The sequence below is a fragment of the Perognathus longimembris genome, chromosome 3 (assembly GCF_023159225.1).
Source record: "Perognathus longimembris pacificus isolate PPM17 chromosome 3, ASM2315922v1, whole genome shotgun sequence".
Classification (NCBI taxonomy): domain Eukaryota; kingdom Metazoa; phylum Chordata; class Mammalia; order Rodentia; family Heteromyidae; genus Perognathus; species Perognathus longimembris.
In genome coordinates, this window is record NC_063163.1 from 104,762,143 (window position 1) to 104,779,029 (window position 16,887).

The 16,887-nt window shown below is 35.7% G+C and overlaps 1 protein-coding gene and 1 long non-coding RNA gene across 3 annotated transcripts in view; one reads left to right on the plus strand and one right to left on the minus strand.

Annotated features, from left to right (window-relative positions):
- Arhgap32 (Rho GTPase activating protein 32) overlaps positions 1–16,887 on the plus strand; it is a 136,408-nt gene that overhangs the window by 44,651 nt on the left and 74,870 nt on the right. For both annotated transcript variants that reach the window (XM_048343646.1, XM_048343647.1), the window contains one exon: positions 5,729–5,815. In XM_048343646.1, coding sequence (XP_048199603.1) covers positions 5,729–5,815 — 87 coding nt within the window. The remainder of the gene's footprint in view (positions 1–5,728; positions 5,816–16,887) is intronic.
- On the minus strand, positions 1,113–8,358 carry LOC125349480. The gene is made up of 3 exons (XR_007210519.1): positions 8,207–8,358; positions 5,246–5,250; positions 1,113–1,156 (listed from the first exon to the last, which is right to left on the minus strand). It is a non-coding gene; the product is annotated as an uncharacterized LOC125349480 (long non-coding RNA).

The following is a 16,887-nucleotide window of genomic DNA, read 5'->3' on the forward strand; positions in this document are numbered from 1 at the left end:
CTATTTTGATGAATCTACAAGCCATAGTTTTGAAATATCTTGTATCTTTAATGTAACTGAAAGCTTATAATTATAATAGTGTAGTATAAATTGTGATCTTAAATTCCTTAGCATCTGTAGTCCTCTGTTTCCTTATTTGTTGAGCAGGAACAAATTGATCTGTTTCTGTCACATCATAGAGCACTGTGAGAATTAAGATAATAAAATACAAACTAGGTTGCTCAGTAAATTTGGAAGCAATTTGAAAGAGCAGAGCTTCTAAGGTGTCACTTTGCTGGAATCAGACCTCATTGGGACCATGGGAGTAGCGTGCTCACCCTGACTGCCAGCAATGTTGTCAGGTTTGAGGCAGCGCTGAGCCCTTCCAAAATTCTGTTCATAAACATGAACTAACTAATGAAGTCTGTTTTCTGCATTTTATTTACTTGTAGATATTTAAGCTAAAATACTACAACCATCTGTAACAAAAATTATGCTAATATTTCACTATTCTTGCCCTGAACACAAAGTTTAATTTTCCTCAACTTAAAAAAAATGAACATTTTGGTTTTAATTTTCTCTACATCCTGTGGCAGTACTCTCTCTTATAGTAAACTATTCTTCTGAAATGAAAATTCAGGAACTGAGTTATGAGTGCTAGCTATTATGTAAGACCTGGTTTGTAACTTGACCTCATTTGATCTTATGCAGTGTAAGACTTAGAGGTGTAAAAGTGCTTAGATTATAAATAAGTAAATAAATATGCACACATATTTACCATAGAGTCATGATTGCACATGTGATTCATTTACAGGAATCAAATGAAATGTGCTTGAAAAATAGTATTGCTGAGTTTGAAGTGATGAAGGGTCCAAAATGTTATCCTACTTATACAGTAACATGTTGGCTTGCCACAGGTTGACACATACCTCTCTCACCTCATAGAAGCACTGGATCAGGTCTTTTTTTTTTTTTTTTTTTTTTTTTGCCAGTCCTGGGGCTTGGACTCAGGGCCTGAGCACTGTCCCTGGCTTCTTTTTGCTCAAGGCTAGCACTCTGCCACTTGAGTCACAGCGCCACTTCTGGCCATTTTCTGTATATGTGGTGCTGGGGAATCGAACCCAGGGCTTCAAGTATACAAGGCAAGAGCTCTTGCCACTAGGCCATATCCCCAGCCCTGGATCAGGTCTTTTATTTGCTCATAGTATAACTTACATTGATTTCTTAGGTCCCAGTTCTTCATGGACGGAGGGAGAACCAGACATACTCCACATGTATGGTGGAATTTGGGATGAGTGAAACTCTTCAGTTGGGCTCACTCTTATAGTCACTCTTCCACCTGCCCTGAATTGTGTAGTTCCGAATTCATATTTTCAGTGTTGTATATTTGAAATTAAAGGTAAGGTGAATGGCCTACATAATGCTAAGAAGGAGAAAGTTATTTTTTTTATGTCTCCTGCTCCTTGAGGCCACTGACATGAACGGAAAGATTTTTTAAAGTCCATAGGTATGCCACAATTAATTTGCAATTGTTGTAGAGCTAGAAAAGATGAATGAACTCTTTCTTTGCCCTTTGCAGTCTGTTGATTAGGCATGGATGAATGGTTTGGGCTGTGGGTGGAGTGTTATATTTTACCTTCTCTGTTCTCCCATGCTCCATATACAGAAAGTACTTTTATGAACATTTGGAGGCTTCTGAGTAGAGTTGTATATTTAAAGAACCTAACAACATGAATTGTTTGGTTTCCATAGTGATAGAAGTAGTCTATACAAGAAACATAATGCCAAAGATAGATCTGGAACAATTTAGAAATAGGGGATTTGAAAATCTTGCTATTCCTAATAGAGACAGTATGAGATATTGTTAACTTGTTCTTTAGGTCACTGTGGTTCATGTCACAAATACAGGCACATATAGCTCAATCGTTATAGTGGGTATACTTGGTACTTATGGTGTAGGTACTGCATAAAACACATTCGTGTTCAGACTTGTATATAGAATGTCTTAAAACAGTCCATGCCAGATGGTTTTGTTGAATATTTTGTATATGCTAACTACCTCTGTGATACTTCTGACAGAATAGTCTATCTTCAGGGAAAATAAACAGCATACTAATCAGCATGTGATAGGAGAAAGTAAATGCTTTGTGAGAGTGGTTGTAGGTGTACATATGTGAGAGAGGTTATCTCCTGTGCTATTCAAAGATTTATCTTTATTGAGGACTAGAAGGAAATTGGATACATAGAGAGAAATGGAGGGCATTCAGGCAAGAAAACTAGGTACCTGGGAGGGAAGATGATGAATGGAAAAATGATTGTAGGAACATTCGGTTTGGAAAGTACTTGGAGAAATACCATGGAGGTCCTTTAGTGGTTATCTGAGGTGTGTGGGCTTCATTTATAATTACTAGGTGTGGAGAAAGTACTGCTGCGTTTTGAGAAAAGAATACTGTGCCCAGTGTGTAACGGGAAATGGAGAAGGCTGGTTAGACTGTTGGAATCATCCACTCTGCATTAAGGTGCAATGAGGCCTAGAACCAGAAACCTGACAGCCGGGGTAGAAGGATAGGGCAGAGGTGAGAGACAAATTTTGGGAGACAGGAGTAATTAAGACATTGTTTTCATAAATAGAAAAACCCATATTGAAATTATTGTGACTTCTCAAGGAATCTCGAGCAATCAAAACAATGTTTACAAAAAGAACCAAGTTAGATGGGCACCGGTGGCTTGTGTCTATAATTCTGGTTACTCAGGCTGAGATGTAGTTCAGAGCCATGCCAATCTGACAAATACACAAGACTCTTACCTCCAGATAGCCAGCAAAACGCTGGAACTGGAGGCATGGCTCAAGTGGTAGAACAGTAGCCATTAGTGAAGAAGATGAGTGATAGTGCAAGGCCCTGAGTTCAAGCCCCAGTAATAGCACAAAAGAAAACAACAGCAACAAAAACAAAATTGAAGGACTGTTTCTTGATTTCAAAACTTACTGCAAAACTATAGCAACTAAAAGAGTATGGTACTATCATAAAGACAGACATTTAGACCAATGAAATAGAGAAGAGAGGCCCAAAGTAAAATCTCGTATGTAGGTCAATATACACAATGGAATTTTATGCCTCTATCAGAAAGAACGACATTGCCCCGTTTGTAAGGAAATGGAAGGACTTGGAAAAAATTATACTAAGTGAAGTGAGCCAGACCCAAAGAAACATGGATTCTATGGTCTCCCTCATAGGGAATAATTAGCACAGGTTTATGCTAGTCACTATGAACGCATAAGATGATGCTAAGTGAAATGAACTCCATGTTATGGAAACAACTGTTATATCACTGGTGTAATTACTTTCAACATGCCATGTGAAACCATAGCTTCTATTGTTGATGAGCCTCTTGTATCCACTTCCTGTGGTTGTACCTGCACTATCACTGTATCTCATCTGAGCACACTGGATACTGTATATACTGGTATTAGAACTAAGGAAGGGAAAGGGAATATCAAAATCGAGAGACAAAGGATAAAAAGACAAATGACTCCAAAAACAATACTTGCGAAACCATTTGGTGTAAACCAACTGAACAACTCATGGAGGGAGACGGGAAGGGGTAATGAGGGAGGAGGTAACAAACAGTACAAGAAATGTATCCAATGCCTAACGTATGAAACTGTAACCTCTCTGTACATCACTTTGACAATAAATAAGAAAAAAAAAAAAAGAGAAATGTACCCAAGGCCTAACGTATGAAACTGTAACCTCTCTGTACATCACTTTGACAATAAATAAGAAAAAAAAAGAAATACCCTATAATCCAGCAATTCCACTTTTCTATAGCAATCCAATATAAACAATCATACACTAAAGCCACCACCACAACCATGTTTATTGAAGCATTATTTACTATAGCCATGATGTAGATGAGCTTTTAGAATTTTGGTAATGTAGATTTCCAGAAACTTATGTTGATCAAAATTTATGAAAATTTTTGTTTATTAATATGAGCTTTATTGTATCACATTTTATTGGTAAAGCATTTATAGAAGGAATGCGTGATATTAACTACTTGACTTATAAATATGTTCTAATTTACATGTTTAACATTTTTCAAATCTTCAGATGTAATTATCATTAAAATAAATATTATTCTAGAAACTGAAAAAAAAAGAATTTCATTGATGTGACTGACACCATTCAATGGAGAAACAAGTGTTTTCAACAAATGATGCTGAAAATACAATTTACTTACACAAGCCAACAAATAATGTTAGAATCTTACGTCATGTACAAAAATTAATCAAACTGGTTCCAAGAGTTAAAACAATACAACATGACCGAGAACATAGGAGCAAGTCTTTATGTTATTGGATTCTACAATGATTTCTTGGATTTGGCACCTAAAGCAAAGCAACAAAATAAGTAAACAAAAATTAAACAGCACCTGTGGCTCAAGTCTATAATCCTAGCTACTCAGAAGGCTGAGCCAACTCAGACAGGAAAGTCTGTGAGACTCTCTATTTTTAGGAAACTGCTGAAAAAGCCACAGTGGAGCTGTGGCTTGAGTAGTAGAACACTAGTCTTGAGCAAAAAGCTTAGGGACAATGCCCAGGCCCTGAGTTCAAGCCCCAGGACCAATAATAATAGTGATAATAATAACAACAACAACAACTTCCAGTGACACTGCTTTCCTAACTAAATAATGTATCTTCATTAACTATATTTTTATAGTGTTAACAACATTACATTTTATATATTAAGTACTTCTTGAGTACCAGTCACCTTGGCAAAGACTTTCTGTGCATTATCTTATTTAATATCCATAATGAGGAGAAGTATTTTTATGTCATGTCCCTTTCCAGGTGAGTTATGAACCCAAGTGAGTTCATATGAAACCTCTCAGTTTGTGCATGTTGGCTGCTTGTTCAAATAAAAATAAAACCCAGTGTGCAGGCCCACATGGTAAATCTGAAATTAAACATATTTGGAGGCTCAGTCTGTTTTCTGGGCAGCCAGTTTGCCGTCCTTATAATAGAGCCTAAGCTCTTTTAAGTGTTTCATGCTGTATCTCAGTACCCTGCTTAATGTCTTCCTTTCACACATGTAATAAGGAAATGGAGACCCACTCTGGAATGAATGTGTTTACATGTATGTGGGAGTGGGTGGGTTTTTTTAATTAAAAAATTACCTTCAGTACAAGGGGATTTCAAGTTAACTTGTCCATTTGTGTTTAATAGTTCATCTTGATCAGTGTCACCCCTTCTGTCAATTTCAACCCTACCTATCTCCTCAAATTTTCTAGCTCCATTTTCATACATATACTTCTGGGTATTATACTGTATTTACTACCAGTATTCTAGTTTTATGCACTTGTGCTAGGTTAGAAAATCTGCAAAGACAAGTCATAGAATGGTACTTTTTATAATCCTGAATTCTCAGCTGTGTATCTCATGCCTGTAATCCTAGCTACTCAAGAGGCTGAGATCTGAGCTCTTACCAGCCCAGGCAAGAAAGTCTGCGAGCCCCTTACCTCCAATTAACCACTAAAAGGCCGGAAATGGAACTGTGGTTCAAGTAGTAGAGCATTATTAGCCAAGAGCAAAATAACTCAAGAGTTCAAGCCCCAGGAGTGCCCCCTTCCCCAAATCCTGAATTCCTCACTTATTGACCAAACAATTACCTTGGTTTGATGTGATGCTTAGTGTATTCTTATTCATTAACCATGACTTTCTTTCTCCTCCCTTTCTTCTGTGACATAGCTTTCACTTTCAGAAGAACAAAATGAAGTAATGAAAAATGGCTGTGAATCTAAAGAGCTGGTCTACCTCGTGCAGATTGCTTGCCAGGTAATTGTGTGCATGTGTCCTCTACATGTCATAGAGTTCATAAGGATTATTTTGAATGATGATTAAATTCCTTACTATAGTATATTTCTCACATTGCCTACAGGACTATAACTCACAGAAAGGTATTTGAAATTGGTCTATGAATGACTATTATAAGAAAACAAAATGTTATCCTGCAAAAATGCAAAAGAAATGTGCTTATACACTGCTGTGTGGAATTCACAATTTAGGTTGCAACTTGTGTATCTTCTCTTACATTTTAAAATAGTTCCAAGCCAGGCACTCGGTGGCTCACACCTATAATCCTGGTTACTCAGAAATTAAGACTCAAATCCAATAGACAAATCTGTGAAATTCTTTATCTCCAGTTAACCAGTAGAAATCAGGAGCTAGAGGCAAGGCTCAAGTAATAGAGTGCCAGTTTTAAATATAGGAGTTTAATACATTAGAGACGGAGCCAAAGAAGACATAGTAGCTGTTCGTCTACCACTTTTCATAGAGTACACAGACATTACTCATACACATTGATTTTTAATCTTGGTGATTTGTAGCTTTAAGCCAGATATTTAATTCTGCAAATAGTTAAGCAGAATAGGAGTGGCTAAGATCTAGCAGGGAGAGCAGTAAGCAAAGAAAAGCGACAGAAGAATCTCAGGTCCTTGGTGATGAAGGGCAGTTCTATTAAGAGAGTTATGGACATAGGTCAGTTTTTTTTGTTTGTTTGTTTGTTTTGTTTTTGCCAGACCTGGAGCTTGAGCTCAGGGCCTGAGCACTGTCCTTGAGCTTCTTTTGCTCAAGGCTATTATCCTACCTTGAGCCACAGTGCCACTTCCAGCCTTTTCTGTTTATGTCGTACTGAGGAATTGAACCCAGGGCTTCATGCATGCTAGGCAAGCACTCTATTGCTAGGCCACATTCCCAGTGCATGGTCAGTTGATTTTTAAGTGACAACAGCAAATGATTTTCTGATAACCTGTTAGTAGTAAATAAATGGAAATCCTCTTATCTATAAACCGTGATTGTTATGTCAAGAGTGAATTAATCCCTCTATAGCCTGCCAGATTTTAGCACCCTTCTTCTTATCAGTTTCCATAGCTTCCAGAATGCAAGTACTTTTATTTCTGTGAGCAAACCATAATGTCAAAAATATTTATGCTTTTAAAAATTCATTTTTAGACCAAGTCTGTGAATACTGTATATGTTCTTGATACATTGTATATTGTATATATGTCTACCTGACCTAGAGAAGGGATAGAAAAACAGGACGTAAGATATCACAAGAAATGTACACACTGCCCTACTATGTAACTGTACCCTTTTTACACAACAGCTTGTCAAAAAATTTGTGTTCAATTAATAAACAAATAAATAAATAAATAAAATGAAATATTTTAAAAAATTCATTTTTAAAAGTTCTTATGTGTTTTAAAATTGCCTTTAAAGAGTAAGCATGGTATTTTGATATACCATGTGTTAGAATTCATAATTGTTGCTTGATTGTTCTTACATGTATTAATGACCTAGATGATAGATAGTTTCCTGGTCAACCTGTTTTAAAATTTTTAGATCAACTTGGGGTACTACTTATTACATCAAAGTAGTAATTTATTACATTGTTATAATGCCCTTTTATTTCTGTCTCCCTTACTGGAAGTAATCATTGAAGCCTTCCCATGGTTTACCTCTGAATTCTTATCATGTGTTTCATCCATAACTAGAATCATTTTTTACAACTTAAGAGGCGCACAACCAAACTCTCTAATTATTCAAGTGTGGTAGTGAGGTCCAAGTACCGAAGTAACTTCTCTAAGCCATGCAGAGTCTACATCTCTGTGGAATTTCCAGTCTGGAACAGATTTGAGAAGTGCCCAGTCTTCAGATTGTACTAGATCACCATCATTTGTTCACATTTTTTATATCTCTGCCTACTTTTACATTTAATAACATACATTTAAAATTCTTTAACTGAATTTTTTGGTCCTTTAATCATTTGTTCTCTTATATGTTATCTTAGAAGGTGACAAATTAAATGGATGAGTTTTTGTTTTCTTTTGAAGGTTGAGTGTCACTACTTTCTTTGGCTCTTATCTTTGAAGCTCTTAATTATGACTTTGCCTGCCCTTCAAACTTTTTATGTCTCTTAAAATTTTGAGTCCAGAAATATAGACACTGTCTTCCATGGGAAATGGACCCAAATTCAATAAACAGTTTCTGTGCCTACTACACAGATAGTATGGCATTTAATTCTATGACAACTTGTTGAGGAAAATAATCTGATCTTGGTTTTATGGATGATGGAATAAAGACTTAGAAATATTAATACTTTTCCTGAGCTCATTCAACAAAGAAGGACCATTATTTCAATCTAAATGTGTAGGGTTTTTTTTTTACTCAGAATTTTTGAATAACATGATTTGTACTTCTTTGGCTACCCTAAAATTTGCAAGCATATCTCAAATGTTAATTTAAAAAAAAAACTACAGAAGTACACTTACCCTCTAGTTACTTTGTGTAACTTCATAGAATAGGAGCCCCCAAACTGCACCCCTGTCTTTTTCTCTATCTTTTATCTGCACACACAAAATATGATACCTTCTTTCAGTGAATCATTCAACTCTAGATCCCTAGAAGATAGTCCAGACTGAGTACAATTCTAGTCCATCATACTATAGTTTCAGTGATAGAAAGAATTTTAATAGCTGATACTAGCAACAGAAATAATTTAGCTATGTTTCACTGATTATTAACTATAGATAAAACTTTCCCAGATGCCTTGAATAATAAATCATTATGCCCTGAGCATTCAAGTCACTCTTGCTCATATATATATATATATATATATATATATATATATATATTTTTTTTTTTTTTTTTGCCAGTCGTGGGCCTTGGACTCAGGGCCTGAGCATTGTCCCTGGCTTCTTCCCGCTCAAGGCTAGCACTCTGCCACTTGAGCCACAGCGCCGCTTCTGGCCATTTTCTGTATATGTGGTGCTGGGGAATCGAACCTAGGGCCTCGTGTATCCGAGGCAGGCACTCTTGCCACTAGGCTATATCCCCAGCCCACTCTTGCTTATATTAAACATTAGAGTAAACTCAGGCAAGTTGTATCTCAGATATTCCCTCCCTCAGTTTTCATTCTGTTAGTTTTAATGTAGTGCATCCAGTTCACAAATCAGTCTGTGGATGAACAAACACTCTATCTAGTTAGTATCTGCCTTGATGTTGCTGTGGGAAAGTTCCTTTCAGTTTTTTCTTGTGAAAATTCATGGGTTTTTTTCTTCTGCTTATCACATACTTATTATGAAATGTATTTATGGAAAAATTATTGAAAGTCAATGAAAATCATAAGAAATTCAGAAGTATGAGAGAGATAGAAAGAGACTTTACTAATATAAATGTTGAAAATTCTATAATCTAAAAAAATGCAAAATAGATGGACTAATTATTTTAAGTTCTAATACAGAGGATTCAAACTTTATGAGTGTGATGTCAATGGCATTGAGTTTGAAAATCTTCTGCCTTTAGCAAATAAGTAAACATCAACTTTAAAGTAAATTTTAAAGTGGCAAATTTAAATTCATTTATTCTAATATCCACCTTAATGAAAATCCTATTTTAATTTCTTCTTTCTATGTGAGTAGTTTTATTGCTTTAAGGATAATTGTTTAATAAAATACTTAAAATGTCATTTCTTTTTCAGATGAGATTATATGATACTAACATGACTCTTACTAGAGTTAAGGTGTATTAAATATTAATTACCTTTTTATTCTAACCATAAATCACTAATACTCTACATTATATTCTTGAAGATCAATATTTCGTAAATGTTTCTATTCATCTCCTCTATGTCATGGTAGGCGGGGTAAGCAGTTGGTTTCAAAGGAATGCCTCTTGGCCTCAAAATATATCTCCAGTGTGCTAATGTTTCCATGCTTGACATTCCACCATCAGAGAGGCATTCCTTGATTTAAAAGATGTCCTCTACCCAGTGCTTTTAGGAAACATTGTTACTAAAGCAGTGGGATAAAGATTATGGTTTGTAGAACATCTGTGTGTGAACAAAACGCACCCGCAGGTTGCTAGCATTCCTATGTAACTCCATAACATTTCTGTGAAATTAGCTGTTATTGTTCCCATTTCACAGATGAGTGAACTGTCATTCATAGATGTTGAATAATCACGTAAGATTCTGTACTTAGGTAGACCAGCTAAGATTTAAGTCAGGTCTCCTTTTCTCCCTCATTTAACTGAACTTCATACATTTCCAAGTATATGTGCAAATACTGTTCTTCTTAGAAAAGAGAGCAAACACTTATACTTCCTTTTTTCATGTTATTTTCTTAGTCTTATCAAGAAATACTGATTTTTGGCATCCTTGGATAGAAGTAAATTAAAAGTGAGGAAGATTTACATATTAAAGCATGTTGTTCTTGCTTTATTCCTTTATCAAATTTTCAAACTTCTACAATACTCTGATTAAATTTACTTAAAGCTGTTTAGAAATTGAATTGTGAAGGTTATGTCTTTAAAAATTTAAAGATCTTGTTTCATATCTGCTAAAAATACAAGGTGATTATTTTTAGAAATTTGCTTCAGTAAATTTAACACATTTAGATGTTTTGCAGATTATGCGTTGAGCTTCTAATTTCACAAACAAAAATCTGCCTAGAAGAGCAGACATTTTGTTGGCACAAGAACATTTTTAAGAGACAATTGCAAGATGTCCACAGTGGTATATTTGTTAGAATTGATGAACCTACATAGATACATCATTAACATCTGAATCAATAGTTTATATTAGAGTTCACTCTTAGAGTTGTATATTTCAACTTTGGAAAATGTCATATATCCATCATTGTACTATTGTCCAGAATGGTATTTATGTCCTAAAAACTTTTGTGTTCTGACTATCCTCCTCCTTTGCCTTCCTCTCTCCCTTATTCCCTTCCTCCCTAAGAAACCTTGACAACCACTTAACCTCTTCTCTCTCCCCCTACTGGAGTTTGAACTCAAGGCCTCATGCTTGTGGCCCTGACACTCTACCACTCCTACATTCCCATTTGTGCTGTTTATATTTGAGATCATATTTTTAGAACCTTTGTTTCCAGGGCTGGCCTTGAACTATGATCCTTTCACTCCTAGCCTCCAAAATAAAGAGGATGAGCCATTAGTGTCCAGAGACCACTAACCTTTTTATTGCCTGCATAGTTTTATCTTTTATAGAACATCACATAATTGGAATCCTTTTCACATGGGTTTCTTTCACTTCATAATATGAATTTAAGATCCCCCCAACCTTTTTAAGGCTTCAGTGCTTTCGCACTAAGTGCTATTCCGTAATGTTATCCATTCACCTGCGAAAAAACTCCTCTACATTTTGATTATTGTGAGTAAAGAAAGCTGCTAGAATATCTCTATGCAGGACGTCATGTGGCCATTTAGTTTTCAACTCATTTGGGTAAATACTAGGCTGGGATTGAGGTATGTACAGAAAGAGTTATGTTTAGTTTTGTGAGAAGTTAACAGTTTTCCAAATTAGCTGTCTCATTTTGCATTCCCACTTTTTTGAGAATTCCTTTATTCATATTTTACTTAATAATGTATTACTTAATTTCTAGGTAGTTGGCACTTTTGCAACTCTCTTCATATTAATATTACTGGTTTTGAATTTAACTTAATGTGGTTTGGGAGAAGACACTATATAATCGCTGTTCTTTTAACCTTACAATAGTGTTGTAAGCCTTAGAAAGTGGCTTGGTTAGTGTTCCAGGTGAATCTGAGCAGCATGTGAGGCAGACCTAGATTTTAAGACTGTAAATGTGTAAGTAGTCCACAGATTTCAGTTATAGTTAGTTGACTGATGGTGCTAAGTCAATTATGTCCCTGGTGATTTTCTGCTTACAAGCTCTGTCCTTTTCTGGCAAGAGTTATGGTTAAGATGTCAACTACAACAGAGTGTTTGTTGATTTTCTTTTGCAATTCGTTTTTGCCTCACAGAAACATATGCATTAAGGATTGTTATATCTTATTAAAGTATTCATTTTTATCATCATCTGATACCCTTTTTTAATCCTTTGTAAATTTGACTTTTCTGAAATCTGCCCTTTATTAAATGAATATAAATACTCCTGCTTTCCTTTGATTAGTGTTAGCAATGGTATCCCTATCTCCATGCTTTTGATTGAATCTATTTGTCTTATATTTAAATGGCCTTCCTGGGTCTTGCTTTTTAATCCATTCCGATAATGTAAAAATAGGTATTAGTTAATAGCCTAGATCATTGGTTTTTAAACTGACTACTGTTGGATTAATATCTGCCATATTTGCTACTATAGTTTATTTGTTGCATTTGTTCATGGTTCTTTTTTTTTCTCCTACACCTTTGATGTCTCCAACCATCCCTTCCCATCACTTTATTGTAATTGACAAAAATCGAATACACTTAAGGTATAAAACATTACTTTAAAAACAAATTGTTGGGGCTGGATGCCAGTGGTTTAAATCCAGCCTGGGCAGGAAAGTCCTTGTGAGACTCTTAATCGCCAATCACTCAAAACCTGGAGGTGGCGCTGTGGCTCAAAGTGGGAGAGTGCTGACATTGAGCAAAAGAGCTCAGGGACAGTGCCCAGGCCCTGAGTTCAAGCCCCAAAACAGAAAAAAAAAAAAAAAAAAAAATTGTTGGTCTTGTTGTAGCTCAGTGGCCAAGCACTTACCTAGCAAGTGTAACATCCTGGGTACGATACCCAATACCTAAGAAGAAAAGAAAAAAATATGTACAGTTTAACCTGGACCCGAACAAACAAACAAAAAATGAATTGTAGTGCTGGGGATCAAACAGGGACCTCATACATGCTGGGAAAAAGCTCTACTAGCTATAGCTACTCTATAGCCGAATGTGATGTTTTGATGTATACATTCATCTTGAGGTAATTATCCTAATCAAGGTAATTAGTATACATAGCACCTCATCTTTTTGTGTATGGTGAGAACATTTAAATTCTGCTCTTATGTCTGGATGGTTTTCTTTTGTTAGAGACTGAGACTTAAACTCAGTATCTGACGTTTTCACTCATTGGCTGGAACTCTACTACCTGAGCTATGCCTCCAATTTCTCTTTCTGTATTTCTAGTGGGCATGTTTTTTTTATTGTGTTTCTTCTCTTTTTTTCTTTTTTTGCCAGTCCTTGGGCTTGAACTCTGGGCCTGGGAGATGTCCCTGAGCTTCTTTGGCTCAAGCCTAGAGCTCTATCACGTTTTCTGAGTAGTAGTCTATTTAGTAGGTAAGAGTCTCACAGACTTTCCTGCCTGGGTTGGCTTCAAACCATGACCCTCAGATCTCAGCCTTCTGAGTAGCTAGGATTACAAGTGTGAGCCACCAGCACCTGGGATGTTTCTTCTCTTTAATACTCAGTTACATGATTTATTAAACTTCATTAGTGATTGTCCTAGAATATAAATCCAGTTTTATTTTTAAATAACATTGTACCATTTTATAGGTTAGACAAGTACTTTACTATAGAAAAGTATTGTACCTTCGTACAGGCATACATACACCATTCACATATGTGGTTGAATGTATTGTTATTATTTTGAACAAACTTTAGTCAACTAAGAATAAGTAAAACAAAGGCTGAGTCAGTGATCAAAGTATAAGGTTCTGAATTCAAACCCCAGTATCACAAAAGCAGTTTTATCTTACTGTCACTGAGTTCTTTCTTCTTTGGTATATTTTTAAAATATAATATGAATTTCTTATCTACATAATTTTCTTTGAAGATGTATTTTAGTGTTTCTTGTCAAACAAGCCTGCTGGCCACAAATTTTTGCTTAACAGGTTAACTTTCACATTTGAAAGATAATTTCAGAGGATACAAAATTCTAAATTGGACTCATTTGTTTTCTTTTCTCTCTCAACAGTTTTTGTTTTCATAGCTTCTGAGGATAAGTTAGATGTTATTTGTGATCCTTATTCTTTTATAGTAAGTTCCCCCCCACATGGCTTCTTTGAAGATGTTTTTCCCTTTATCTTGTTCTAAAGTTAAAGTACAATATGTTCTAGCATAGAATATTGTATTTTTGTTAGCATTTGTCATCTATTGTGTTCTCTAAGTTTCCAACATCTGTAGTTTGATATCTACCCCTAGCGAGAAATTGTATGTCATTATTGTTTCAAATATTGCTTCTCATCCTTTCTCTATTTTACTCCCTTTAACATCTCTGAATGTTCTGTTGTTTTCTCTAGCTTTTTTTTTTTCTTTTTCTTTTCAGTTGGGAGTTTCCTGTTGTGATACTCTGAAATGCAGAGATCCTTTTCTCAGCTGTATTCAATCTGTTTATGGCTCAGTGAGAAGCATTCTTTCTGTTACAGTGGTTTTGGTCTCTAGCATTTCTTTTTCATTCTTTGTTAAAATTTCCCATTTCCTGCTTATGTTACCTATTTACTTTTGCATATTTCCTGCTTTTTCCTTTAAAGCCTTTAGCATATTAATCATAGTTTAAAATTTTTTTCTGATGTGATATTTCCTTCTATTTCACACTCTTCTTCTGTTGTTTGTCTCTTCTTTTCCTTCATTGTTCATCTTGCATTTTTTTTCTTTCTTTCTTTCTTTTTTTTTTTTTGGCCAGTCCTGGGCCTTGGACTCAAGGCTTGAGCACTGTCCCTGGCCTTTTTTTTTGCTCAAGGCTAGCACTCTGCCACTTGAGCCACAGGGCCACTTCTGGCAGTTTTCTATATATGTGGTGCTGGGGAACCACATATATAGAACCCAGGGCTTCATGTATAGGAGGCAAGCACTCTTGCCCCATAGACCCCATAGGCCATATTCCCAGCCCCCATCTTGCACTTTTTATGGAAAGGCAGATAAGATATACTTGTTCGACAGGGTATAAGGGGAAAAAGAGCTCCAGACAGGAAACAGTAATGTAGTAAGGTTTGGAGGAGGTGCTGCGTCTGTAGTCAAATGTAGGGTTCCATCTCGGTCTGTCAGTAAACTGTACCTCTGTGCTGTGGACTTCATAGGTACTTGTCACTTTCTTTCCCTGTGATGGAACAAAAATGGCTAGAGCTGGCTGGATTTTATGTTCCTTTGCTCCCAGGTAGAAGCTTGAAGGGTGTTTTTCCTTCCTCAGTGTACTTTATGACTAGTAATATCCCAGCAAGGTAGTTAGAATGCAGAATGATAGACTAGAGAACATAATGTCCTGGCACATCTCTCCCTTCTTGCTTACTCCTTCTCCCCTCTCTCCTTTTCCCTCTTCCCTCTCCCTTCTCCCCTCACTTGTCCTGGGGCTTGAATTCAAGACCTGGGCACTGTCCCTGAGCTTTTGTGCTCAAGGCTAGAACTCTACCACTTGAGCCACAGCACTGCTTCTGGCTTTTTGGTGGTTATTGAAGATAAGAATTCAGAAGCTTTACTGCCTGGACTAGCTTCAAACTGTGATCCTCAGATCTCAGCCTCCTCAGTAGCTAGGATTACAGGTGTGAGCAACCAACACCGGCTAGAGCTTCTCATTTTTAAGGGTGCTTGATAATACAAAAACAAACTGAACCTCAACAAAGTTGAATTGGCAGGACAAGTAAAGCATAAAACTGTATAGTTCAATAACTCTACTAAAGATGTATTTCAAAGCCAGGGACGGGTAGCTCACACCTGTAATCCTAGCTACTCAGCAGTCTGAGATCTGAGAATCATATTTGAAGCCAGCTTAGGGAGGGAACTCTCTGTGAGACTCTTGTCCCCAATTAATCACTAAATGTAGTGCTGTGGCTCAACTGGTAGAATGAACAAAGGGAATTCAGGGACAGTGCTTAGGCCCAGAGTTCAAGCCTTAGGACCGGCAAAAAAAAGGATGTATTTTAAATAAATGTGTGGAAAGAATGTCCTAAGAAAACAAGAACACATTTTTATAACTCCATTGTGCATATGTATATATTTTATCTCCATTCTGAGTATGTATATATATATGTACACACATATATGTATATGTATATTTTACTTTAAATAGTTATCTGTTTTTCCTGTATAACTGTAACTTCGTTCCTTTGACTTATACCTATGTCACAGTTCTGTGTAACCATCCCTTTCCCAGCCTTCATGCCACAGTTCTACTTTCTGTATCTCTGAGTTTGATTAGTTTAGATTCCACCTTTTAGAAAGAAGATGGGGCTTTTGTCTTTGTACCTGGTTTATTTTTCTTAGCATGAGGTATATATCCATTGTAGATATCTATTTATAAATAAGTATAATATAATTTATAAATTTGATAAAGTACATAATAAAATAATGTGTAATATATACATACATCATAGTCTATACATACATATGTGATATACACATACATATCTCTGTCACATTTTCTTTTTCCACTCATCTGTTAATGGGCAGAAATTGTTTACTTGGTGTTTGTGAATAGTATTACAATGAACTTGAGAGTACAGATATGTCAAATAATTAAGCTATATATCTAGCATTAAAGATGCTTAGTTATGTGGAAATTCTCTTAATAAATTTTGAGGGACTTCTGTAAAATTCCATAATGACTAATGATTTATATTCCTTCTCAATATATTCATCAGCATTTAACATATTTTTAAAATTTATGATAGCAACTATAATGAAATGGTATAATTCTTTGTGGTGTTGATTGTGTTTCCCTTGTGCTGTTGTTACTGATCATTTTTCATATGCCTTTAGGCTAGCTGTATAATTTCTTGTGAAAAAATGTCTATTTAAGTCTATTGTATGTTTTAAAAATCAGATTCGTATTTTGATATGTAAGTTGCTTGAATTCCTTATGTAGTCTGTATATTAGGGTCTTTCAGGAGGATAGTTGGATACTTTTGATGTTTAGTATATTTCTAGTCTCAGCCATAGAAAATGTTATTGATAACTAATCAAGAAAATGATGTTAATGTTTTTAGTTTTAGGGGCCTTCTGCTCAAAATTATTTTATAGTTATTTCAGTAAGTTTTATGTTAAGTACTACCATACCATCTAGTGGTTATTCTTAGAGAGGCAGTGGACTTTGATTAGAGGTAGGAAGACTATTAATGAAGAGTACTTATTT